Source organism: Phaseolus vulgaris, chromosome 10 (assembly GCF_000499845.2).
Source record: "Phaseolus vulgaris cultivar G19833 chromosome 10, P. vulgaris v2.0, whole genome shotgun sequence".
Lineage (NCBI taxonomy): Eukaryota > Viridiplantae > Streptophyta > Magnoliopsida > Fabales > Fabaceae > Phaseolus > Phaseolus vulgaris.
The window spans coordinates 2,821,224-2,848,398 of NC_023750.2; the positions used below are offsets into that span (position 1 = coordinate 2,821,224).

The 27,175-nt window shown below is 32.7% G+C and overlaps 3 protein-coding genes across 9 annotated transcripts in view; 1 reads left to right on the forward strand and 2 right to left on the reverse strand.

The window, feature by feature from the left end:
- Positions 1-1,245: 1,245 nt before the first annotated feature.
- LOC137819744 (alkane hydroxylase MAH1-like) lies at positions 1,246-3,058 on the forward strand. Its single transcript, XM_068623712.1, has one exon. The coding sequence runs from the start codon at positions 1,362-1,364 to the stop codon at positions 2,874-2,876; it is 1,515 nt and encodes a 504-aa protein (XP_068479813.1). The 5' UTR covers positions 1,246-1,361; the 3' UTR covers positions 2,877-3,058.
- A 217-nt stretch (positions 3,059-3,275) lies between these two features.
- On the reverse strand, positions 3,276-4,276 carry LOC137819749 (uncharacterized). Its single transcript, XM_068623722.1, has 4 exons — positions 4,066-4,276; positions 3,836-3,941; positions 3,642-3,751; positions 3,276-3,575 (listed from the first exon to the last, which is right to left on the reverse strand). Exons 1-4 carry the CDS (start codon positions 4,256-4,258, stop codon positions 3,484-3,486), a joined length of 501 nt encoding a protein of 166 aa, XP_068479823.1. The 5' UTR covers positions 4,259-4,276; the 3' UTR covers positions 3,276-3,483.
- Positions 4,277-16,135: 11,859 nt separating this feature from the next.
- Positions 16,136-27,175, reverse strand: part of LOC137819748 (uncharacterized) — a 29,691-nt gene continuing 18,651 nt past the window's right edge. For 5 of the 7 annotated variants that reach the window (XM_068623718.1, XM_068623714.1, XM_068623717.1 and 2 more), the window contains 5 exons: positions 18,186-18,254; positions 18,011-18,086; positions 17,130-17,605; positions 16,549-16,759; positions 16,136-16,358 (listed from right to left, as the gene is read on the reverse strand). In XM_068623718.1, the coding sequence (XP_068479819.1) occupies positions 16,339-16,358; positions 16,549-16,759; positions 17,130-17,605; positions 18,011-18,086; positions 18,186-18,191 (789 nt within the window). In that variant the 5' untranslated portion in view covers positions 18,192-18,254 and the 3' untranslated portion in view covers positions 16,136-16,338. The remainder of the gene's footprint in view (positions 16,359-16,548; positions 16,760-17,129; positions 17,606-18,010; positions 18,087-18,185; positions 18,255-27,175) is intronic. The other 2 variants (XM_068623721.1, XM_068623720.1) reach the window with 2 other exon arrangements.

Consider the following 27,175-nt stretch of genomic DNA (forward strand, 5'->3'; position numbering starts at 1 on the left):
TTCCTACCTAGTTTGGCACCTCCTAACTCCTATCTACACTCCCCCCTAGACTCCCTTACTACTTACACCTATTTATTACATCCGCACCCCTACTCTATAAAAGAAGAGTCATCTTATTATACTCTTGTCCCAAAGCTCTTGCCATGCTCCTAGTAATTCGTTGGGCTTGGGCCCCTTGTTGGGCTTGGACCCCTTGTTGGGTTTGGGCCTCTTGTTGGGCTTGGGCTTCATGGGCTTGAGCATCCTCTACTTGGTTTCCATCAAGTTATTATCAAAATTAACGGTTTTTTTGATATTTTTTTTTATCGAAAGTGTTTTAATTACTGAGTTTATGGTGTTATTTTTACTATTGAAGAAGCTGATAAAGTTGGTTATAATTCTTTGAGTGACTCTCACTAATGCATTTTTAAGATAGTATTGTGTTAATAGATGGAATAATTATCTTAATTTTAAAAGAATTTCTTTTAAAAAATTTCACATTAGAGAAGATAATTCGTGTGCTGAGAAGTCCTTAATTCTTAATTTATACTTTTTTTATAGACAAGATTTTGTTTAGTACAGTAGGCTATGAAGTTCGGACACTCCTCTTAAATGGTGTGTCGGTGTCCAATACTCATATGACACCTGTAGGACACGTATCTGTGAAGTGTCCAATTCAAAAAGCATTTGTTAAATTTCTGACAATTCTAGTACGATTCTAACACAATTTTAAAAAGGGAAAATACATTAATTTTCTTAAAATTCAAACTTTATTGTATAAATTGTTATTATGATTATAAAAATAAGAAACAAATTCTTGTAAACCAGTCATAAAAAACATCTTTCTGCTTCAAAAAATAATATGGAATATTCTTGTAAACATAAATCTTTATTGTCAAATTATATAATTTATAATTATATAATATATAGATCCGTGTCCCAGTGTCCTACATTTTAGAGATTTTACGTATCTCCGTGTCCGTATCAATTTCTGTGCAACATAGAGAGTAGGTTGTCTTCCAAATTATTTTTAGATTTTTTTCCATAATAATAGATTTAGTTCTTGTTTTGATTATATGAATTTTATTCTTTTACTTTTTTATTTCTTAGACTTAGTACTTCAGACTTATTTATATTGTCTTTTACTCTTTTATTTCTTTTAATAATATTTTTTCACGACAGATGATAATTGTTGAAATCCTGGATCATAGCTAAAAAGTCTACTATGACGAGCCCAACTAATTAATGATGGACATAACTAAATAAATAAAGTTTTATATTATATTTTGGTGACCTAACTACCTAAATATCTGGAAGTTCTTATATTCTTGCACACCCAACTCTAAACACCACCGACAGATAGATTTGGTTACTATCCTATAATGGCAATGGTTGGTTTTGGAGAATTCCTTTTGGCATTTCTTCTTTTCGTCTTAATCTACTACTGGAGGCTCAACAGGCACGCTCCCATCACCAACTGGCCTGTGCTTGGCATGCTACCTGGACTCTTGCTCAATTTGTCCATCATCTTCGATTATCTAACTATGCTTTTGAAACACCATAGAGGCAATTTCATGTTTGAAGGCCCTTGGCTATCAAACATGAAGATCTTCTTCACCAGCGACCCTATGAATGTGCAACACATTACAAGCACAAAGTTTGAAAACTACGGCAAGGGAGATGACTTTAGAGAGATCTTTGAAGTTCTGGGAGATGGGATTTTCAGGTCTGATTCCCAACTATGGAAGTATAATAGAAGTATTCTTCATTCAACTTTTAAGCAGGTTAGTTTTCAGTTGTTTATTCACAAAACCATAAACAACAAGATTGAGAGTTGTCTGCTTCCATTTCTCGATCATGCATGGAAACAAGGAACGGAAGTGGACCTACAAGAAGCTTTCCAAAGGTTAACCTTTGACGTCATTTGTTCCACCGTTTTAGGATTTGATCCTACTTGCCTTTCCATTGATTTCCCAGAAGTTGCATGTGAGAAAGCCTTCACTGAACTAGAGGATGCTATCTTCTACAGACATTTCACGCCAAGATGCTCATGGAAGCTGCTACAATGGCTTCAACTAGGAAAAGAGAAGAATTTAAAAGAAAGCCAGGAAATTGTTGACCAAATGTTGTATAAAGAAATCGCATCTATGTCCAAAGTGCAAGGCGAAAGCATCGGCAATAGCACACCAGAAGAGGAGCCACGATTTAGCTTGCTAGATGTTCTTATAAGTGAAGTAGGAAAGGGAAAACTCGATGACAAGTTTCTGAGAGACACAGCAATAAATCTCCTTGCAGCAGGAAGAGATACCATTAGTGCATGTCTCACATGGTTTTTCTGGTTGGTGGCAACACACCCATCTGTGGAATCTAAGATTCTGGAAGAGATCCACGAAAAATTACCGGCAAGAGAAGGTAATGGGAAGGATTTAGGTGTGGAATGGCTTAGCCAGTTAACCTACCTACATGCCGCAATAAGTGAGACATTAAGGCTTTATCCTCCAGTACCACTTGAGCACAAGTGTCCCTTAAAATCTGATATGCTTCCTAGTGGTCACTGGATTAAGTCAAATACCATGATACTATATTCTCTATACAGCATGGGAAGGGCAGAGGAAATATGGGGCGAAGATTGCTTGAAATTTAGACCAGAGAGGTGGATCTCCAATAGAGGAGGGATTATTCACATACCCTCTTACAAATTCATTGCATTCAATGCAGGACCAAGAAGTTGTTTGGGTAAAGCCATCAGCTACACCGAGATAAAGATGATTGCTGCTGCTATACTGTGGAATTATCGCATTCAATTGGTGGAAGGACAGGCTATATCCCCCAGAGTTTCCGTTGTCCTTCATATGAAACATGGCCTGAAGGTGACATTGACAAAAAGAAGCATCTGAGATCAAGTAATCTCAGTTTATAATAACTGATTGTGTTCACCTTCTACATGTAAGGTTTGTAGTAATGTTGAAATTTAATAATTTGTATTGTGTTCCCACCACAACAGCGCACTACTATTGCGGTGAAACACAAGTTTACATAACTCTTCATAATGTTTGAGACTCATGCTGTCCTTCCCAAACCGAAAGACTCCCCACAGTTTTTCCCTCCTATTATTTCGTACTGTTCTAAGTACCTAACTTAGGGGTTCAGCTTCCCTTCTCTAACCGACTAACCATTCTAACTATCGTTTATACATGCTTACCCTTTCAGTGCCTTTGACAAATTACATAACTCAACAGCATACACACATAGATCTGATCCATTCAGAGGCAATAGAAACAGAAGAAAGCAAAAGATTATCAACAAGCTACCGAAAATTTCATTTCAAATTATAGAAGTCAAAGGATTAAAAGCCAACAACAATGCCTTCCATGCTAAACACCGGTTATTGAATTGTTTATCTGAAATGACATACGCAGAAGACAAAACCAAAAGACCATATCATAATAATCAATACAATTTCTCCCATGGATACACTGCCCTTCCCCAACTCAACAATCTTGCCTATATTTTACCTCTGCCGCCACCTGCATTATTCCCTCCTGAATCCTGAACAGCTTTCTTCGCCGCTTTCTCCTGCAATGCTTTTTGCATCCCTGCACACGAAGTAAACATGATTTCAGATCAAGGCTTCAAATTGCATCATCCCTCAATATTACAACCATTTTGCAGCCACAATTGGTCGCAGCATTCGGTGATAATTTTACCAACTCTCGTAATTATTGTGGGTGCATGAATATTTGCAAATTCGTCATTTTCTAGAACACAATTCCTACAATACAAAAAATCGTTTTTCATGTAAATTTAAAGATGCAAATTGGCAATAGCATAAACAGAGAAAGCGAACAAAAACAACCTTTCCCTGCGCTGTTGAGGAGTGAAGCCATGATTCTTAAGGTGCTTGGTTTTTCCACCAGCTCTTGACTGAGCCCTTTCACGGTCTCGGTCCCTCTGGTTACCGCGTTCGCTTCAGTTAAGTCCAAACAACTGTATTGAGTGAACAAAAAACTAGTAACTTCCATGAGAATCCACTAAAAAGAAACGAAAACACAGAAAAACAAGACGACGGTCCATATCAAAGGATATGAGTCATGCTTTGAGAGATTGTTGAAAAACGAAAGGTGAAGGTAGAAACGAGGAAGACGAAACGCCCTGAACAAGGAGAAGAGCAAAGTGAATAGTGAGAGAAGAAAGTGATGAAGATGAAGATGAAGCAGAATGAGTAAAATAGCGTGAAAGTGGTGTTGGAATATGCAATGGAAGACTCTAGATGGACCATATAACTGCAAATAAAGAATAACAATTTGTGTTCTATTATAATCATAAACACTTCTAAACAATGTTTACATTTAATTTAAAAATGAATAAAAAATGAATTCAAAAAGGTAAGCAGTTGAAAACTAACTGTTTTGTCTTGTTGTAAGATATTCTATTTTAATTTGTTAGGATTGGCTGGACTTTTATTTATTTTTTTATTCAATCTAATTGATTGGGTTGGACCCCTTAAAAATGTTATTTATTAAAATAAACATTTTCAATAACTATAAGGTAACAATAATATATTTTATATCATTTTGATAATTTAATGTAATAAAAATGTGAATATGCATGTGTGAAAGTGTATGCGATTTTTTCTAGTGTTTATAATATATAAAAAAAGAGATAGAGAATAGTTCTAGTTAGTAATGTTTCCTCTAATAAGCTTGGAAGCATGAGAGAATGTATATTATTTGAGATTGATTTTTATCTATGGAATTATTGAATGAGTTCATTATATTTTCTTTGTTTTATGTTACTGAGGATATTTATATTTATCATAATTTTTTTTATCAATGAGGTTCAATTTTACCCATTAACTTTTTGAAATGAGTAAAAAAAATTATCAAAATGGCTAAATCAGATTAAAATTACACGACTTTAATTAAAATTTGGCTAGAGTGTAATTGAGTCATAATGATCTTCATAATAAAATCGTGTCACCTTATAACACAAATTACATATTTCAATAATTTTTTAAAATTTTACTAATTTTAATAATTAACATGTGAAATTGTACATGATAAAAAATCACAACTTTTTTTTTTCCTGTTTTTATGAGAATAGAACGAGACATCATTCACATGTTAACAAACATTGTGTATTCACATGTTAACAAACATTGTTTTGAGACTTTTTTTTTTTTTCTTATGAAGAAGATTATTTCATTTTATTCTTCTAATAAGCACTATCTTTATCAAAGTTTCTTTTGGAATAAATATTGAATAGATGATTATCAACTTTCAAATTGAGATTTCTACATTTTTTAAAGCCAGAAATAAATACAAAATCATTTTGGTTAGGTGGGGTGTATCTCTTGGTGGTTAAACTTAAATTATTAATTAAATATAATTACTATTTTATAAAATGAGTCTACTTATAACTTTACCGAAAAATTTAAAAACTCTATTTTCTACCAACTAATATTTTAACAAATAAATCACACATGATAATTCACAATAAGTTAGACTACTTATTTTCAAAATAAACTTTGTTTCTCCCAAACTAAATATTTTCTATGCACATGCTTAAAAATGTTGAACCAAGAAAATCATGTTACTAATTCATTTTAGTTCACTCTTGATAATTTATTATTTGAAAAACTTTTTTACGGATAAGAATTGAACAACATACTTAATATATTATTTAATTTCATATTTTATCATTAAGGTTGTCAATTAAAAATATTATAGTTTAGCATCGATTATTTCTTAACTATTATTACTAAATACAATCTTATAAACACTAAAAAACATTAGAGAAATTACAGCAATTGTTATCAAGTTAAATAGTTAGTCCACACATATATTTTCTTTGTGGTCACCACTTTCTATGGGGCATTTTGTTTTGTTTCCCTTCCGAAAGACAAACTTAGGTGAGTATCCACTTTGGTCACAATCTCACTTCACTGTGACTTGGTCCAACTTTCCTTTTTTTTTTTCTTTTTCATAAAATTAGTATTACATAAATCAATAGTCAAAATTTTAAAACCAAAGTATATAATCAACCTAATAAATATCTCAACACTTGTAAATTTATTGCTTCTAAAACAAAATATTTTCTTTATGTATAATACCTCAAATATGTTGGTACACATATTTTTTTTATCATCAATCATTATTTTAATATGCAATAATGAGTTTTAGAATTTGGTCTCACTATATGACATGCATATTGTTTCCGAGAAGCTTCAATCACCCCTCCTCCAAAAATTATTACTTTAAAAAACAACATAAAACCATGGTCTAAAGCATAAACACCGTGTCCTGAAGTTTAGACAACTATTTTTAGTCGTGGTCGAGGTGAGCGCGACTGTTTGTAATAGGTCACGATTTTTATAAAGATAATAATTTTAAAATCGTTGTCTAAAATATTTATGACAACCACAATTTTAAAAACGTTGCTTGAAGTATTGACAAAAACAACAATGCATTCTTTTTAATTTTAGAGGAATTACTCATACAAAAGTTCAGGATGGAAAGAATAAGTATTGAAGGATAATGTGTATTAAAATAGAAGTTGACCTAACAAGAAATCTTACATATTTCATTGGATGTGTTCAAACTACATAATCAAAATGTTTGTCTTAAAGTATAATGATAATGATCAAGTCTTCAAAATTAAAATTAGTTAAAAAACATAATGTATTGTTTCTTTACTACATATCAATAAGTTCATTCTTCTTCAAGATTGTCTTCATAGTATTTGATGAGCATATATTTATTCACATTCACTAGCCTTAATCATAGATTATTGGACTATAATAATAAATAAATCCATTGTTTTAATTAATATTCTTATAATTGGGTTTATTTCGGCCTTAACTATTATCTTTGGTAATTTTGTGTTTGTAGGGTAAATGATCTGAAGCATCTACCTTTGTGAATGGGCCAAACATGCAAAAGTCCAAGTTGCTTCTTTGAATCAAAACAGAAAACAAATTATGAGGAGAAGAAAGAGAAAATAAAAGCTACAAGATTCCAGAAACAAAATAGGAAGCAAATCTTCTGCAAAATAAAAAGAATTATGCAAAGTGGAAACTGTTTACAAAATCTAAACTGCAATATTTTCCCAAGATCCTTGGAGCAGAAAAAACCTATAAAAGGACACAAGCATCAAGTAGAAAGGGAGAGAGCTTCATAGGGTTTTCTTCTTAGTAATTCTTTTGTTTTGCCTCCGCATGAAGGCTAAATCTTTTTGGTTGATTCCTTTGTAATTTCCCATTTAGTTCTAAGGTTTTGTTCAATAAAAGTTTCGATTTTTAAGTTTCTATAGCAGTTGTTTTTATTGTCTAATCTCCTGGAAAACTAGTTTCTGTGAGAGGTTGTACTTGAACGCCTGATTGAGAGTCTTCCTTGTCTTAAACTTTGGTTTCGTAGTTAGTTCTCATCGTTCTAATTAATTTCTTGGGCGCATGATTCAAGAGAGATGAGGTAAGCATTCCCATGGAGTATACGCATGGAACAACATGAGTATTGATTAAACCAGTAGACACATGTTTTACTAGTAGTGAGTTTCAGTTGAATTAGATTGGCGCATGTTCAATCTGGTTTAACTCTGTTGGAGGATTGAGAAAAGATTAATCTTTAGAATACCTGTGAAGAATTCAATGGTGGAAGAACTTGGGATCAACCGCTTTTTATTTGTTATTTCAAATCTCTTTTGTATTTTCTGCACAACTATTTCAACCCCTTATTTTTATTATTATTGTTATTACTAACTTTTCATTTCGTGTAGATAGATTTTGAATTCGATTAACTGAATCACTATTGGATTCGTTGGGAGACGACTTGGGATCATCTGACCACAATTATACTATCATCTCTCTAGTGTTAAAAAGTCTATGCTAAAATCATATTAATTTGACAGCAAAACGACAGCTATCAGTATTCATTACCTTCAAGCTGCAAAAAATACATAAATATATACTAATTAAATATAATTCAAACAAAATAAATATAACAACTACAAAAATATAATTGTATAAATAATCAATAACATATATTAAAATATATATTAATTTAATCAAAATTTAAATATTATTAGTGATGTAAAATCATAAAACAATTTTCCTAAATAGTCTAGATAAAAGTTACTTATATCATTCATGGCTAACTATATATTCATATTTTGCTTATATATATAATTAATAAATAAATACAAAATTTAAATTATTATAAAATTTCACTTTTAAGTATTACGATGTAGTTAACTTTTTATTTTGTACATTACACATGCAATGTTGAAAGGTCATTAATGATTGACATAAGCATACTAAAATCTATGATGAAAATTTTATACATAAAGTATTTATACAATTTAATATACTTGTTTTTAAATAACTATTAGTGATTATAATTAAACCAGTTTGACTAATTAACCAGTTTTGTTCCAACTCACCCTCCATTAAAAAATTATAAGAGATTATTCCATTAGTTATAAAGACACTAGTGAAAATAACTCATTCACAACACTAAATATATCTCTAAAAATATCATAAAATAAGATTTGAGACTTATTTTTAGATTTTATATATAGATATAAAAATTTAATATATTATAATTAGTAATTCTAAAAATATAAACCTTACAAGTTAAGGTTTCCAACTCACCATCCAATTCCATAATTTGGGACCATTATGGCTTTTGGAAAAAACAAGGTGTAGTAGAGGATTTGGAAAAAAAAAGGCACGACAAAGTGAGTATGAGAAAGTGAGAAGGTGAGGGAGAACGTAGTGAAAAGGTGAGAAGTGAGGGAGAACGCGGTGAAAAGGTCAGAAGTGAGGAAGAACAGGCGGTGAGAAGGTGAGAAATTCGTAAGAATGCAAGATGAGGAGTGAGAGGGAGACCTGAGGTGGGTTTTTAGGTCACGGGAGAGGGAAGAAGAAAAAAATTTACCATAAAATGGAATTTTGTTTATATTTTATTTTAGTTTTTTTTTTAATCCAAAAGGTCACACATAAATAACCGTGGCTTAAAGTGTTAACGCTTTTATAACCATGACCTAAAGTATCAACGCTTTTATGACAGTGGTCTCTTATATATTTTAAGTCACTTTGCTAAATCTATGATCTTTACTATGTTTAAGTAACACTTTTATACCCGTGTATTTTAGCGTTGTCTAAAATAAAAAATATTGTAATGTTCGTACTAACTGAATCATGAATCGAGATCCTTAAGTTAACATGTCTCTCCATATCATCTTGACCTTAAAACCAAGTATATGTGTAATCCAAAATCTAATTAAGTATGATGTAGGGTCCAAAACTAAATCAGAAAATCAGCTCTTTGTCAAAGGAAAACAAGATTATCATTCAAACTCTTGATGAATTATGAAGGAAAAAAAAGTGTTTGATTGTGGATAATGTTTTCTTTTTAACATGGATGAGTTGGAACGTTTTAAAAAATATACTAATTCTCACCGCTAATGGCGCATTAAGAAATTTTAAGGAAACTAATCAAGGTCATTACGACTAATGCATTAATTTATTTATGAGTCTAGAAAATTGCAGAATAAAAATTAGTTTTGGAATTGTCTATTTGATTGTTTGAAAGAAAATTCCTATTTTCTTAGTTTGACTTGCAAAGTATTTTATGTCAGAAAAAAGGACAACTGTTATGTGCAGAAATCTGGTCATTATCTAGGAAGGATGACTTTTATTTATTTATTTATTTTTTATTTATTATTAAAGCCCAGTGAAAACACATGCATTTATTTAAAAGATTATATGAAAGAAGTTAAAGGGTGACTTATTTTTCTCTTTTTCCGTCAATTATTAACTTTTTTTACTGCACTGTTGATGGTAGACTAATTAAATTACTATATGCAATTGAAAAGTAGGAATGCAAATGATGAGAAGGATTGAGTGGAAATTAATCCAAATTAAATCTGATTTGGTTAATTACTTGATTTTTATTTACTTTTTCTTTTTAACCAATCTACCTAACTCAGTTATAATGGAATTTATTCATAATTGGATATAGTTAGATGGGATAGACCGACTAATTAAAAAAAATACATTTTTAACGGTTTAAAAATTCTCCAAAATTAATATTTTAAATATTTTTTAATTCTTATAAATAAATAGTTATTATAATAAAATCATTAAATTATAAAGTTCATAAATTATTAATTCTTGATTAAGTTAAATATTATTTTATAAAATAAAAAACTATTAGTATTTGAAATAGTATTTATTATTAAACAAAATTTATAAACTAATTTTTATATTAATAATAATAATTTAATATTTAGTTTATAAAATTTTATTAACAATATAACTATTTTAAATATTAATTGTATTTTAGTTTATAAAATAATATTCAACTTAATCTATATATAATAATTAATTATTTTTTCTTTAAAATTAGTTTTCTTATAGTGAGTTATAACGTATACCCACTAATATTCTAAATACTATAATATTAAAAAAATAAGAAGAAACTAATATTTAACTTTATTCTCTTATTCAACACTTGAAATTGAAATGGGGAGGTTTCCAGCATTCATGGTATATTATTGAAATATTTAGTTGTTTGAATAAAAGTAATAGCTTTTCTATACTTAGAATAAATTTGTCTAAAGAAAAATAAATTTGGAATTTTTTATTGTCATTTTGTTCATAAGAGAATATATTTTTTTTAAAATTTATTTTTTTCCTTTGTTTGTACCTTAGATAGTTTATTCTAACCTCTAAACGAGAAAAAAAAAAACTAAGAGGATATTTCCATATAAAATCGTATACTATTTTCTTTTTATATTTTTGTCTTCTTTAAGAGTCCTTTCTTGATTTAATGAAAATCTTCCTCTAACGGTTTAGTATTGTATATTATCAGAACTCCATTAGAAACCAATCTTTGGACTTTTCTCTCCATTTCTTTGGCTTTGATAATGTTTCTTGTAGTCAATCCTTCTTATGTTGGTACTTTTTGATTCATGATCTCATTAGTGTGCATAAAATGTTTTCATCAAAATGTTTACTACATCAACCTAAATATATTTTGACAAATCAATTTCCGTCCAAAGAATAATTTTTTCTTCAAATAACACTATTTTGTTGTGGTGTTTTAGGGGCTAAGAATTTATGTGAAATGTCATTTTATTCACCAAAGCTATCAAAAGACTCATTTTTAAATTTACTAGCATGATCGCTTCTCAAATATTTTATTTTAAGCTCTTTCAAATTTTAGGTAAGTTTGGAAATTTTTCTAAAAGATTTAAATACATCACCTTTAGAAGCATGAAATAGAGTTTGTGTGTATTTGAGTAATCATCTACTACTACTAAAGCATAGTAATTGCCACCTTAACTTTTTGTTCTTAGGGGACCAAATAAATTCATATGAATAAGTTCCAATGTTTTTTGGGTTGAAATCTCTTTCTTTGGTTTGTTTTCCCATTTTACAAGCATCACAAATCTTGTATTTTTTAAATAAGTTTTGGCAAAACACTTACTTATTCTTTAAATACGAGTTTACTTAGGTGATGCATAGGAATATGTAAAAGTCTTCAATGCAACAACCATGAACTTTCTTCCTTGGACAACAACACAATTCATTGTCAGATTATGCATGATCGAAGTCTAGCAATAACTTTATAATGTTTTTTTTTTCTTATCAATACCACTTGACAAGGATTTTGATGATGAATGTAATAGTATACCTTCAAAGTTACATTTATACCTTTCTCACAAAGTTGGCTAATGCTTAAAAGTTTGTTGTTTGATAGAGGAGGTGTTACCAACATCTCCAACACCTAAAGTCTTCCTTATTTTATTGTCTCCCTAGGTCAGATAATCATCATCTTTATAAGTAATATTTAGGGATTTCTTATCACTAGTCAGGTTTCTTGGCTTCCGAGCGAACATACACAATAACCATGTTAAAAACATGTAGAATACACTAGAAGAGAGGGTTAAATTATCTATAGAAACTTTTTGAAGATTCTTGAAATCAAAGTATATAATGAAATACAATCAAACACAATTTTAACTTCACAGAAATACTATGAAGATGTTTTCACAAAACCAGTGTCTAATGAAGATAGTCATATGCAGTTTTAAGTTAACAAACACACTATCAAAATGGTTCTCATTCTTTGGTTAGTTATAGGTCAACAATATGCCATTTAAAGAGATCATAGTAAAGATAGATTTGTGCTTAATTTTTCTATATTGGTTCATTTGTAAATCCAAACCACATATAGTTTTTTTATCAACTAGATCAAGGTCCACTAGGAAAATTATTGCTACAAAGTAAGAGGCGAACATTCTTTAGACCCTAACTATTCTTGACTAAAACTGAGTATTATTTGGACCACAACCACTTCTGAATAAGAGTAAGTATTCTTTGGAATGAAACCACTTCTGGCTATGACTGAATATTTTTTGCAATACAACCATTCCTAGCTGAGAATGAGTATTTTTTGGAACACAACCACTCATGGCCAAGACTCTTGGTTACAAAGAGAGAGTGTTAAAAAAAGCACAGGTTAACTCACTAAAAGAGGTGTTGTGTATTACAATGTATAAAATATGAAGTTCAATATTTTAACACAAACATTGTTCTATGAGAGAGAGAGAGAGAGAGAGAGAGAGAGGTTTCTAAAGGAGTTATTGAAAATCGTTTTATAACCTTGAGTCATTTAAGATAATATTCTTTTTCATGTCACTTTTTGTCCATTTTATGTGTAAAGATGCATTAAATGTTCTTCATGAAACATTGATTACATATCTCTTCTTAAAGCAACAACCTGATGCCCCACATAACTTATTAAACCTAGGTTAGATAAATTTTATCCAAATTGGAGTAAAAGGTAGGACCGTACATGGTTAATGGTCTAAGCATAGGTCATGTTTTGTCTTTTTAGAAAGTTGTTAGCTTGGAGCAACATTGTCATGTCTTTCAAGAGACCTTTGATGTAGACAAGTCTTTGTTATATCCTCTTATAAGATCATTAAGATGAACATTCTCTAAAAAATTATAATATTATAATTGTACCATGTGTTGCAAACAACAAGACAACGAAAAAACATTGAAAAATAGATGATGGAGATCTCCTTGGCTTCATGCAATGTTCTTCGGTGCCAATGGAATAGGAGATGAATTGGTAGCGAAAATGATGTGTAATTGCATGAGCAAAGAGGCACAACAATGGAGATTGGAATGTAATGAAGAGGTTAGGCCAACTTTATGCACAATCCTTTTACTAGAGCACTCACAAGTGATAACAAAGAATTGAGAGACTTGGAAGAGGAATGGAAAACCATTTTGGCAACAATTCTATACTCAAATTGAAGTCTGAATTTTACATAGGTAGGCACTCTTATTTATAGTGCTTTAGTCACCTACACTTGTGCCAAATTAGGCTTGACAAAGAATAGTTGGAAGTCATATAATGATAGGTAAAAAAAATCCTAACTAATATATAACCCAATATCACTCATTTGTATTCATTTACTCATCTGGTTTAGCTGAAAATCTACGTTTTGAGTCTTATAGCTTTAATTGATAATTTTATTGACACTTATGTAAAAGTTGTAAAATGTGGATATTCAACCTGCACATCTAGCTACTTGTAGAAGCTAGTGGTCTCAGTCAATTAATATTTACTAGTTTTATTGCTTAATTATAAAAATAATTAGTCTTTATCATTGCTTCTAAGAAATTACAAAAAAAGTAAATAAAACAGTTAAAAATGTAATTAATGAATAAATAGAGAATGCAAAGTTTGACCAACAAGCTGAATCAGTGGGGGATTAGGTTGAAAAGATTACGATTTTGTCACGACATTGAATTTTCTTACGTTATGCATGCACATTAATAATATCCTATTTTTTCCTTTTAAAAGAAAAATCAAAAGGGCAATCTCCTAGTGCTGCTTACCAACATGGTACACATCCACGAAAAGAAAATTTTCAATTGGTGTAAATAAATTTTTGGTTCTTCTTTAATTTATACATTATGTTTATGGTGGTACTCCATAAAAAGAATTCTCATTTTTTTATCCTCTATTATTTTTATTTATGTTTTCATCCCAACCTTTTATTAGCAATTATTAAATAATCACAACTAAATAAGAACTATACATATAGTTTTTATTTTGTATGATTAGAGTCATGCATTTGTAGGTATATAATATGGCAGATGATTACTATATCATGCTGCTTAATCTCACATGCTATTATTTTGCAAATGATTTGAATTTAGTAAATGATGTGATTTAATACATATGAATAGTATTATATGTATTGCCGACATGTGCATGTGTTTTTGTGTTATTGTTAATATCAAATTATATTTAACATTGATTACATGATATGTAATATTGATTATCGATTTTATTGTGTCTTTAAGATATGGTTACTTACTTTTGATACTAGCAAATTGAAAGTATTAGAAGAAAAACAATATTTTGTTGTCTTGGTTTGGACTGTGACTCTAAAGTAATTCTATTGCTTTAAAAGTAAGGTTAGTGAGTATTCTAATTAAAATGATGATTTCATAAACATATATGCAGTATTTGGAAAGTTTAGGTTCTTCCTCTAAGAACAAAAAATGTAAAAGTTAGAGTCAATCGAGTTTTAAAATTTTAAAATATTTTTCTTTTATCATTTTTCATTTGTTTTAGAATTTATGTGCATTAAAAAAATAACCCATTAAAAAAAACAATCCATTTAAAAAATCACAAAAAATGGAATTAGTGGGGGTTTGGAAACCCCATGTAAGTAACGAAGGTTTTGAAAACCTCTGGAAGTAACAAGGATTTACAGAATCGTTGGTAATCCGTTAACGATGTTGGATCTTCAAGGGAAAAAACAAACCGCGGGTAACGCACTTAGCAAAATTAAAACCGCCGAAAGTGCTAAATATAACCACCATTAGAAATAGTTTTTCTTCTAGTGACACCACCTTATACAATGTATTAAATGGTAGATGTTGCGACGATATTCGAGTAAAATCGACATCTTATACTTTGTGACAATAAGATCTATGACGCTATATGAAATTGTTACACACATATATAATGTCATTTGTGAGCAACAATATATACAATAATAACTTCCCTTACAAATACAATTTTTTGTAGTGACTAATATAGATGCAAATATTTTGTTTAATATTTACTTTTTATTCAAGCACAAAACAAGATTTGTCATTCTCTAACCCTAAAATAATATTTGGTTTCTTTTCCATAGTCAATCTCAAACCAATATTTCCTTAACCATGTTGTTGGTAGGTTTGAGGTTGTATCCTCCTTCACTATTCCCATAACACCATTTTTTAATGGTTTCTATGACTGAAACATGTTTTAAGATGTGAGATTTTAATGAATAGTAAATAATTCCTTTTTTTATATTTGAAGATAGTACAATTCAATATTTAAATCAATATCATTTCAATTTTAGTGGGCTAGTGCATGTTGAGAGAGAAACCTAGGGATGTTAATTCACTAAAAAAGTATTGCATTTATCTACAACAAAAATATATGTTGTTGTTATTATTATTATTAATAATGTTATATTTATTAACAATCTATTGTTACGAATCAAACCCATGTTCTAGGAATAGACATAAAATCTATTATCATTATACTTGACAAATTTTGTTATAATATTATGATTATTATTATTATTTCATGGATAATAATCGTATGTAATACTAAATTTATCTATGAATGGATAATAATTCATATGTAATGCTGAATTGACCTATAGATATGTAACTATGAGTAATAACAATATTACTAATATTAATAATAACAATATTAATAATAATTTAAATAAAAATATTATTATTATTATTAATATAATATTATTAGTATTATCAATAATAATATTATTATTATTATTAATGTTATTATTATTACTATTAATATTAATATTAATATTATTAATCTATAGATATATAATAATCTAAAAGTAAGACTGAATTTACCTATAAATTTGTATTTTTATATGCAGTGCTATTAGTGGATAATTTACCTATCTGTATTCGTGAATAATAATCCGTAGTATCACTAAGTAAATTTAAAATTTCTTAAAAGGATTCCAAAAATAACATGTTATCGGTGTACTAAGTCTTTTCCTAAAACAAAAACATAGTCGTTTCATACACATAATAATAGGTACGATGAACATAAGAAGAAAATCACTAAATGTTGATGTTACGTTTATTTTTCTTACAATGAAAATAAGACACCTAGAATTCCAAGAATATACACTCGGTATACGTAGAACCCGTAGACATAAACTTATGAAGTTTATTGTTTGGTAAAAGTTCCTCCCACTATTAAATAGTAGAATATTTTCCTCACGCACTTTTCTTCATAGTTCCAGCACCACATCTGTTAATCCAAAAAAAAACCAGGGTTAATCCAATATTTGGTTCATGTACCACAAAGGTTGGTCTAGGTGATTTTTTTCATAAATATTTCATTTAAGAAGTGAGTTTATTAATATTTCTTTTTTCTTATTATAATATTCTCTTGAAATGTTATGGAAAAAAATTCTCATAGTAAATACAAATTGGCTTACATTCAGAATCTGTGGTGATCCAGTTTTCTTTTCTGCAAGTGCTGTTGCGAGGAATGCAAATTTGTGAATGTGAGATCTTGGTTTGAACATTTTCAGAAAAAGTAGCTAGTGAGAGGACAGAAGGAGTATCCACATCCCAGATGAAACTAATCTTCGGTGATTCACTGCTTCCTCTCTCATCTTCTGCAAATGCTATGTTTTGTAGGACCTGCTATCAAAATTTCATGATGTTCACTAATTAAATCACTCGATCATACTATATTCAACCCAGCAATTTCATAGTCGAAAGTGTCATTAGCAAATTCTCATTAAAAATTTCAGTTTAGATACTAATAATTCTATAATAAATGAATGACCATATATATTCAGAGAGTTGATAATGCTTCTGAGTTATTTTTCAGAAAAATGATAACCCTTTCAAATATATTGGTATAGTTTACACTCATACACAATTATTTTTCACTTTTCATATGAAAATAACAATGAAACTATAATAATGACTCCAATAAACTTATTTAGTAGGCAAAACAAACTGGTTTCTTTCTTTAATGAGTTGAGAGTGAAAGGGTTCTAAATTTTACCTTATGTTCATAAAATTCTTCTATTTTGTCTTCTTTTGTTGAAGCAACTCTTCTAAGTAACTCTTTCATTCTTGAAACGGACTTCTTTCTATTATTACCTTTAGTTGGATGCTTTGCTTCTGCATTGAAATAATATTTATCATTTGTTTTAGTTGTTTTGGAGAATGATTCCTCAGAAATGGGCAAAACCTTGTTTCCTACATGAACAACAAAATCTGCCCTCTCAGTAATTCCTACTGCCCCAGATAACTCTTCTCTCTTCATATTCACAGATCGGATAAAACTCCTTCTTCTTTTCAAGTTTCTGTTTATGTTGAGGGTTCTGTAAAAACAAGCCTTTGGAATGTCTTTTCCACACATAAAAATAAACAGCTTCAAGTTCTTGCTGCCAACCTTCCTCATTTCTATTCCCTTTGTTCCTCGATCCACCCTATGATGCCTAAGTGCAATTATATCTTTTCCTTTACCCTTTTTGTCTGAAAAAACATCACAAAAAACACTCATCACTTTTCTGATACAACCTTTTCATGCTATTTTGAACTTTACACCCCAGAGAAATGGCTTAAATAAGGTTTTGTAACTGGAAAAAGTCACCACCAAAATGAATTTTTTGTGAAAATTAAAGAATAAATGACTAACTTGTTTTCTGAACCAGTTTAGTTTTAAGAAAAGAAAAAATCAATTTGTTCTCTATCAAACTTTATACTTTTTAAATGTTAATCCTTATATATTTTAACAAAAGCTACACTTTTTAGTCCTAAGGAGAAATTAAAACTACATCACTTTTAATAAACTTAAGAATTAAAAACATATAGTTTTTTTATACAAAGATTACAACTAATATTTCACCCATAAATGAAAGTTACAAGAATGGTTATTACCTCTTATGATTGTTTTCAAGTTGCTGTTCCCCCCTATTTGATGATCATTTTGCCCTTTAGAGACCCATTGAAGAAGCTGTTACAGAACATATAAACTTTGATGTAAATAATGCATGTATATTATTCATGATTCCACCATATGCTAAATATATCAATACACAAACAAAGCATGTACCTGCATGTTGCTACCAGCATACACTACTTATAGTGTTCTTTGAGTGAGGGACTTTTCTGTGCTGCTAGTCTTTGAGGTGAGACAAAAAATAAATTGTAATGGCAATGATTTGAAGGAATGTGGTGTGACAAAGTGGTTGTGAGTGAGGAATGTTTGGTGAGGATTTTGATTAACATGAACCCTTTAAATATAGTTATATTTTGCATGATCGAGTGGTGTGTGTGAAGGAAAAATGACTTGATTTGATTAGAATGTTTCAGCTTATGTGGCCTGCTTCATAGCCAAACATTTGTATGTTGGTGATGTGAAGAACCTCAACTAACATGAATTGAAGACACATAAATAGAGTTTGTACTCTTTTGTAAGAAAAAGAAATTAAATAATCCACTAGTTTGGTGGATATGTATAATTTTGATTCCTGCAAAATTTTAATTACAGATTTCACTACATCTGTTTTTCAAAATTAATTTTGATCTATTGTTTGTTTAATTATAATGTATTTGCTAATAAAAAATACAAATGCATTCATCTAAAAAATAATATTTATTAAAGTTCATTGTTAAATTTTATTGTTATCTTACATGAATAAATAATTGAAACTAATATTATTTACAAAAATATAATATTTTCTGTTAGCCATTAGAACATATTAATAGTATCTAAAACTTTTAATTTTGAAACAGATTAAAAAAAATGTGAAACTAAAACTTTATACGCATACAATTTTAATTTAAATCGAAAAAAATTATATAAAGAGAAAAATATAATATGAAATAGTTATAGGATGAAAAGAGATATAAAAAAACTAATTTTGTAAAATATATTTTGTACATATATATATATATATATATATATATGCTTCATATAGGTTTTCAATTTACTTAACCCACGTACGATTATTTTAACTTTTTCCAGAATTTATACATTTGTGATATTTAAAATAGACTTTGGCATAATATTATATAAGAAATAAAAAAATAAAAATTTTCATTACTAGAAAATTATTATATGAAAACCAATTTTAAAGACAAAAATAACTGGTTGCTATATTGACTAAATTAGATATTATTTTAGATATAACTAATTGGTATCTGAATTAGTTTCTATTATTAATAAATAATTTTTAAATTGGTATCTAATTAGCTATACCAAGGTTGTAGTTACCAATTATTTAAATTCTAAAGTTGGTTTAGAGTCAAACGCCGTCCATCAAAATGTAGTGATACTTTTGAAATCAAAATGAACATATAGATGACAGTTTATGGTAAAAGCGTCGTTTATGGTTATGACTGAACACATAGACTGCGGTTCCTATCAAGAACCGTCGTTTGTGAGCCTCACATAGACTGTGGTTTTATGATAACAACATTCTATTTTCTTTTTATTTTACCCTGACCAGAGTCCGTCATACTTACGCTTTCATCACTTCCATTTTTGTTCTCTCTCACGCTCTCGTATTCCCTGCACCTTTCTTCTCTGCACTTTGCTTCACTGCACGCTTTCCTCGTGCTCTTTGTAAGTTCTTCCTCCATTGTATTGGTTGTATGTTGTTCCTTCATTGCTCCATTGCTAATCTTTTTTTAGGTTCTCTACTATCCAGGGAGTATAGAGTGTGTTTTGATGTCTTCCATCTTGCTTCTCCGTCTCGCCACCACTACCCACCACCACCAAGTTGGTGAGGTTTTTTTATTTTTATTGTTAAATATTTTTTTATTTTTGATATTTTTTATGATTATGTTAATTTTTTATTTTTTTAGTTTTTCATGAGTATGTTTTATAAAAAGGTTTTATAATTATTATTAATTTATATTATTTTTTCATGAGTATGTTAAATTGGATATTTAGGTTAGAATTATAAATTAGTTAGATTATTACAGTAAAAAAATTTAATAAGTAATGAAAAATCACGACGAGCTCAACCATAGACAGAGACAAGTCGAGTGACCATGGAAAGAGGCAAGGTAAGCGACAACGAACGCGATGAATAACCACAACACAACGACCTCAACCATCGCGTGAATCCTAATCTAAACTCGCCAACTCATTCGCAAAGGGGTCTGTGTTAATGCAGCACGTTAGTGGTTGGTAAGAGGGCCCTTGGAGTGAGGCTCAAGATGCAATCAAATATAAAGAGAAGCACACGGCTTGCTGAGGCTACAGGAAGCACACGTTATATTCCTAAGCCTTGTCTTTCTTTCTTTTTGTGATAGAGATAGAGCAGCTTTTAGAAAGTAAGGGTCTTCTTTGTGTTTAAAGGGAAGGGCTATGCAAAGTGCAACCAAGGTCACTCATGCCTTATTCTAAGCTAAAAAAATGGTTGTTAATCTTTTTCTTTTTTCTTTTTTTTTCTTGTATACGGGTTGGGATACCCCTAAAGTATCTCTTTAATTTATTTTATTCTTTGCCCAAAAAAAAAAATTTCGCAAAATCGCGAGTTTAAGCAAATTCACCGAGTTTACATGGACTCTATCAAGTCTAAGTTGTCTAGAATAAGTGAGAACGTCAACTCCGACGAGTTGACAAGTCAACTCCGACGAGTTGACAAGTCAACTCGCGAGTTTGATAACCATTGTTATTATTGTTATAATTTAGAAATGATTTTTTTGAATTTCATGTATAATTAGAATTGTTTATATATTGAATTGAATGTATAATTAGATTTGTTAATTGTTTAATTGCATGTATATTTATAATTCTTTGGTACATGTTGGTATTGAGTCTGAGGGAGTTCGACCCTCAACAATTGTTCCCGTGTTAGAGTTTGCAGTTGGAAACCATGAGTTTAATATAATCATCGTTAATTAGTCTTTTAGAGACTAATTTAGAATCTAAAATATTAGTAACTAAAACTTTGGTAGCTAATTTAGATACCAATTTAGAAACTATTTTGTAATATTTTATTAATAATAGAAACCACATTAGATATCAATCATTTTTTAGTCTTTAAATTAGTATCTAATTTAGTCAATATAGTGACTAATTATTTTTGGTCTCTAAATTTGGTTACTATTTAATTATTTTCTGTTAGTGTAATTACTTGTAAATATTTGTTTGGAGTTTCCATTCATGAAGGGAATCAAGATGTCTATGGATTCTTGGATCCCTATTTCATTAATCCAACTGGACCGAAGAAAATTGAAACCCAAATATACATCACCAACACTTGGACTTCTTCCATCTTCCTCTCCCCCTTGAAGAGGATTTGTCCTCAAATCATACGCTTTTGCCTCTTCATATTCACTACCTGCAAAAGGTGTTAAATCAATAACATTGAAGGTAGTATGTACTCCATATTCCTCAGACAGGTCAATTTGATATGCATTATTATTGATTCTTTTGAGGACTTGAAAAGGACCATCTCCCCAGGGACTAAGCTTAAACTTCCTCTGATTATGGAATTTATCCTTTCTAAGGTGAAGCCAAACCCATTCTCCCTCTTCAAAAATCATCTCTCTATTCCCTTTATTGCTATGTTTCATGTATTTCTCTGTTTGTTGTTGTATTTTTAATCCTCTCATGCATTTTCTTTACAAATTCGGCTTTTGTTTTTTTTTTTATCAGCAATGAATAAATAAAATTAAAGGGGATACTTCAGGGGTATCCCAACCCATATACAGAAACCACAAAAGGACTACCAATCTCTCCTTTATGGTTGGAACAAAACAACCTTAAAGTGAGAAAAACATACCCAAAAAATACCCAATCAAGATAAACCCTGCTATCGAGGAGGATCCACTCGGGAAATCCCCATCTCATTGCTCTTATAAGGTTAACAGACATCTTTATCGAACCAGCACAAACCCGGCGATGTGTCTACCTCGGTAATTTTCAGTACCTGATCTTCCGTTCTTCGAATACGGCAATGATACACAACTTCACCGACCACTTCATGGAGATCGCCGCTTCATCGACCGGCGATCATGTTTACCTTTGCCTTCGGCGACCACCGACTAGCGCATGGAGATCGCCATTTCAAGTTTCGACGACCACCAGCTACGCACGCATGGAGATCGTCGTTTCCTCGACCGGCGATCATGTTTACCTTTGCCTTCGGCGACCACCGACTAGCGCATGGAGATCGCCATTTCAAGTTTCGACGACCACCAGCTACGCACGCATGGAGATCGCCGTTTCATCAACCGGCGATCATGTTTACCTTACTGATGGAGCTACGCACGCAAGAAGCTATGTATATATAACTTACTGATGGAAGAGTTCAGGGTGAAGAGTGTTTTGAGAGACATGAAACAAACTCTCTTGGGCTTGCAAATCTCTCTCTAATTCTCCAACAAAAGAAGGAAAAATCTGGGGCATTGCTACTGACAAAGATCTTTCTTGTTGGTGTAAAGCATTATTATTAACAAAGGGGTCCCCAAGATCAAATTCAAGCATAGGTCGCGACCTTTTGGTTGATGATACAGGAAGGTGAGCAGCATTTGAGACAATTTCATCAAAATCAAAACTAGTAGTTCCACCATTGGAGGTTGACATTCCAGGCTTTTGTACTTGATCCATCCGCAGCTACTTAATGGAGAAATCTTTTAATTGAGGGAGAAAGTTTCGTACTAAGACAAACAAGCAGCACCGCCATCAAGCATCCCCTCAACCCACAGAACCTCCTTCACCCTACCCTCTATACAGCCTTACACACTTAAGAGAACCTGACAGCGGCAGCAAAGAAGAATATTAACAATTTGCTCATCCACCTCCAGCCATTCCCCTGATACTACAATTCCCCTGTCGGTAAATCATGAATTGGCAGCACACAAGAGGATATAGACCACCGCAGGTTGCAGAACAAGCCACTAGTTTTGACAATTTCTTCCAACAAAGCACCGACTAGAACTCCACTGAAGGCTGCAGAAATCTGTGTTTTGAGCAGTCCCTACCAGTCATGCCCTTGATCCAGCTACCAAGATTGTTGGCACACTAACATGAACCACTGTAAAACCTTATTTTTGGACACCTAGAGTGCCAATCCACCTATAACACCGGGACCAAACTTGTTGTGCAACACCACATTCTAAAAAAAGATGTTGGGATGATTCCTCCGACAGATTGCAAAGAGCACAACGGGTTGATGTCACAAGCACACCTCTACTAACCAAATTGACTCTATTAGGAATTCTATCAATGAGGATTCTCCAAGCTGTTATCTGAACTCTAGGCATGGCTTTAGCTTGCCATAGAAGACTAAATACACTTTCCTTTGCAACTGAACATTAATGATTAGCCAACGTAGAGTATGCTGATTTTACCGAGAACATACCCATCTGGTCCCCTTTCCATACAAGTTGGTCGAAGGAATCCATACACAAAACTCCCGTTCTTAGTCTGGATAACATTTCTGCCTCTATATCCAATTCCCATTGAAACCTGTCCCTCCTCCAGTTCAGACTCCACCGCCAGCTATTCTCTTCCCATACTCCTACCTCCCCTACCCTTTTACCTTGGTCAAGTGACAAGGAAAAAAGTCTAGGATACACCTCTCTAAGACACTCATTTCCAAGCCACGGATCCTCCCACAACCTCACTACTGCTCCGTTACCTACTTTCCACCCAATGGCCTTTTGGAACCAACCTTCTTCCTCACCTACACCGCAGATTTTGGTGAGATCCTTCCACCACCATGATTGATATTTCGACCTAATCTGTAGGTTTTCTGCTACGGTGCCATATTTGGAAGAGATAATCTCTTTCCATTTGCCTTCTTCAGTACTCGTGAGTCTCCATCTCCATTTTGCCAGGAGAGCCACATTAAAGTTCTTCATTTCCTTCACCCCCAAACCTCCTATCTCTAGAGGCTTACACACATTTTCCCAGTTAACCCAAGAAATGGACTTTCTCTGTTTTCCCCAAGCCCATAGGAACTTCCTCTGAATACTACTGATTTTGTTGTACACTGCTACAGGGGCTTTGTAGATGGAGAGGTAAAACAAGGGGATGGAAGTGAACACCGATTTCAACAGACAGATTCGTCCTGCCATTGATAGAAATCTCCCTTTCCAAGAGTTAAGTTTGGCTTCGACCTTTTTGACTACCGGATCCCAGAACTGTATCTTCCTCGGATTACCACCCACCTCAACCCCCAGATATTGGAAGGGAAGCTTCATCCGTCTTGCAATTAAGAGTTTTAGCATAAGTGCTCAAAGCAAAGTCATCCACCTTAATCCCGGACAGTTTAGACTTGTGGAAATTCACTTTCAAGCCCGATACAACCTCGTAGCAACGAAGGATAGCCTTAATTGCAAAAATATTATCAAAGGTATCCTCACACATAAATAGTGTGTCATCAGCAAACTGTAGCAAACAACACTCGACCTTGTTTCTTCCCACCTTCAGACCCCTAAGGACATTCGTTCTCAACGCTTGTCTGGCTAGACCTGCTAACCCTTCAGCAACCACTAAGAACAGGAAAGGGGCCATTGGATCACCCTGTCTCAAACCCCTGGAGGGTTTGAATTCCTCCGTAGGGCTCCCATTCACCAACACAGATACTAACGACGAAACCAAGCACCCTTTAACCCACAAGATCCATTTGTCATGGAAGCCTAGCCTGTGGAGCATATCAAACAAGAAGCTCCATCTCACTGAGTAGTATGCCTTTTCGAAATCCACCTTGAAACACACCTCGCTTTTTCCATTTCTCTTTACATCCTCGAGGACCTCATTAGCCGTGACAACACTATCCAATAATCCTCTACCACAGATGAAGGCTGACTGGCATTCATCAATGATTAAAGGCATTATAGTCTTCATACGTCTTGACAAGACTTTAGTAATAATCTTATAGATTACTCCTACGAGAGAAATGGGTCTGAATTGGTCGAGCGAAGACGGATCTCTAACTTTGGGAATGAGCGCAATGAAGGAAGCATTGCAACCTTTCGGAAGAGAACCAGTGCTATGGAAAAGTTGTACTGCGGCCATAACATCCGCCTTAAGCACTTCCCAGCAATTCTTAATAAAGTTGAAGTTAAAACCATCCGGGCCTGGGCTTTTTGATCCTCCACATTCCCATACAGCACTCTTTACTTCTTTCTCGGTGAAGCTGTCAACCATTTTACTACTTACCCCCAAAGGCAACGACCTGAACTCCACTGAACCCAAATGCACACCAAAATCCTGCATAGCAAGAAATCTCTTCTCAAAGAGTAACTTTGCTTCCCTCCTTACAGCTTCTGGTTCCTCACACCACTCAGAATTAATCTCGACTCCTTTGACTTCATTCCTTAGCCTTCTCCATCGAATCGCGGAATGGAAGAACTTGGAGTTAATATCCCCATGTTTCAGCCAATTCACTCTAGCTTTTTGCCTGTAGATGGATTCCAACTTTCTATTTACCAACCCCAGTTGATTGAGCAAATCCATTCTTCTCAACCTCCCATCGTCCTCTAACGCATCAATGTCATCCTCCCTGTCTAATTCCTCAATTTCCATCACAATGCGCCTCTTATTAGATTCCACACAGCCAAACAGACTTTTGTTCCACTCCTTAAGATCAGCCTTTAGGAGTTTCAGCTTTTCTTTAAGAACGGAAATGCGATTACCTTCCACCTGATAAGAATCCCATTTATCCTTTATCATTGCAGTGAACCCCAGTTCCTTCAGCCATACATCAAGGGTTCTGAAAGGTTTGGGCCCCCAATCTTTAACGCATGATTTTAAGACTAAAGCACAGTGATCCGAGACGACTCTCTGTTGCACATATTGTTTGGATGCCGACCACAAATGAAGCCACTCTTCTGAGACTAGAAATCTATCCAATATGCTCTTTGTTGTGCCGTTCGCTTTGAACCAAGTGTACTTTTTCCCTACACTAGGAATGTCCAACCAACCATTTGTCTCAATAAAGTTATTAAACCCTAAGATCTCCTTCTTTTGGCTTGAATAACCACTAATCCCTTTCCTCTCCTCGGGCCTCCTTACAGCATTGAAATCGCCGCATAAGCACCAAGCCAGATTCTGATAGGATTGCTTGAATGACGTTAGAGCTTCCCACAAAAGAATTTTATCCTATAAGTTGCACGCTGCATAAACGTTTACCACCACACAATGGCATTTTGCTGCAAGGTGATTGCCCACTATAGCAATAAAGCCAGCCCCAACAACGTGACTTCCATACTCGAATGCTTCCTTGTTCCACATTGTTAACATGCTTCCTGCCCCCGTTAATCCCTTCATGATGGACCCAACCAATGTTACAACTTCTCCACAAAAGAAAACATCTGGCATCTGAGAAAGAAGAAGTTTTCGTTTCCTGCAAACATAGAAAATCAGCACCCTCCTTAGACACAAGGTGATTCAAATACCTTGCTTTTGTCCCCCCTCCCAACCCTCTAATATTGAGACTAATTATAATCATAGTAACTCCTTCCCACTTCCCACCGAAGATGCCTCTTTGACACCCTTATCCCTTTCCTCTAGTCGATCCAGCTCTCCAACCAGATTCCCCTCACCCTCTGGGCATTCCAATCCGAGATTGCGTCCCAATTTCCAAATCCGGACTGATTATGCGTCCTTAACTTCCAGCTTCAACCGATCATTACAAAGGTGGATGTCTGTACTCGATTCCGCCAAGGCACATTGGCTAAGCCTAGAGGAAGAGTTTGCCCCAAGTTGGAATATTCCGACTCCCCCGTTCGACCTCCCCCTCGTTTGGGTTGTTTGCGTACCCAACCCTCGCATAGACCTTAGTCTACGGAATTCCGGTGACAACTTTCGGCCCACTTCTCCAGTAGAAACAACGTCGTGTTCCGCAGTTGGTTCTACATCGTTGGACGTCTTGCACCACTTAACACTTCCGCTCGATTGAGGGTCCGAGCTCCCTGTAGATGAACTCTCTCTCTCGCTACTATGGTGGACTGCATGGCATGGATTGACGTCAGACTCACTCACCTGCGCTTGCGACACGACACGGTGGTCCCCATCTTCATTTGTACAAGGATGAGTTGACGCAGCCATGGTAGCGATCCTTGCCTCCTCACAAC

Coding starts and splice junctions, on each gene's coding strand:
- LOC137819744 (XM_068623712.1), top strand. CDS start 1,362: ATGGCAATGGTTGGTTTTGGAGAATTCCTTTTGGCATTTCTTCTTTTC.
- LOC137819749 (XM_068623722.1), bottom strand. CDS start 4,258: ATGGTCCATCTAGAGTCTTCCATTGCATATTCCAACACCACTTTCACG. Junction 3,752..3,835: donor CCTCAACAGCGCAGGGAAAG/GTTGTTTTTGTT, acceptor TTTGTATTGTAG/GAATTGTGTTCTAGAAAATG. Junction 3,576..3,641: donor CCAATTGTGGCTGCAAAATG/GTTGTAATATTG, acceptor CTTCGTGTGCAG/GGATGCAAAAAGCATTGCAG.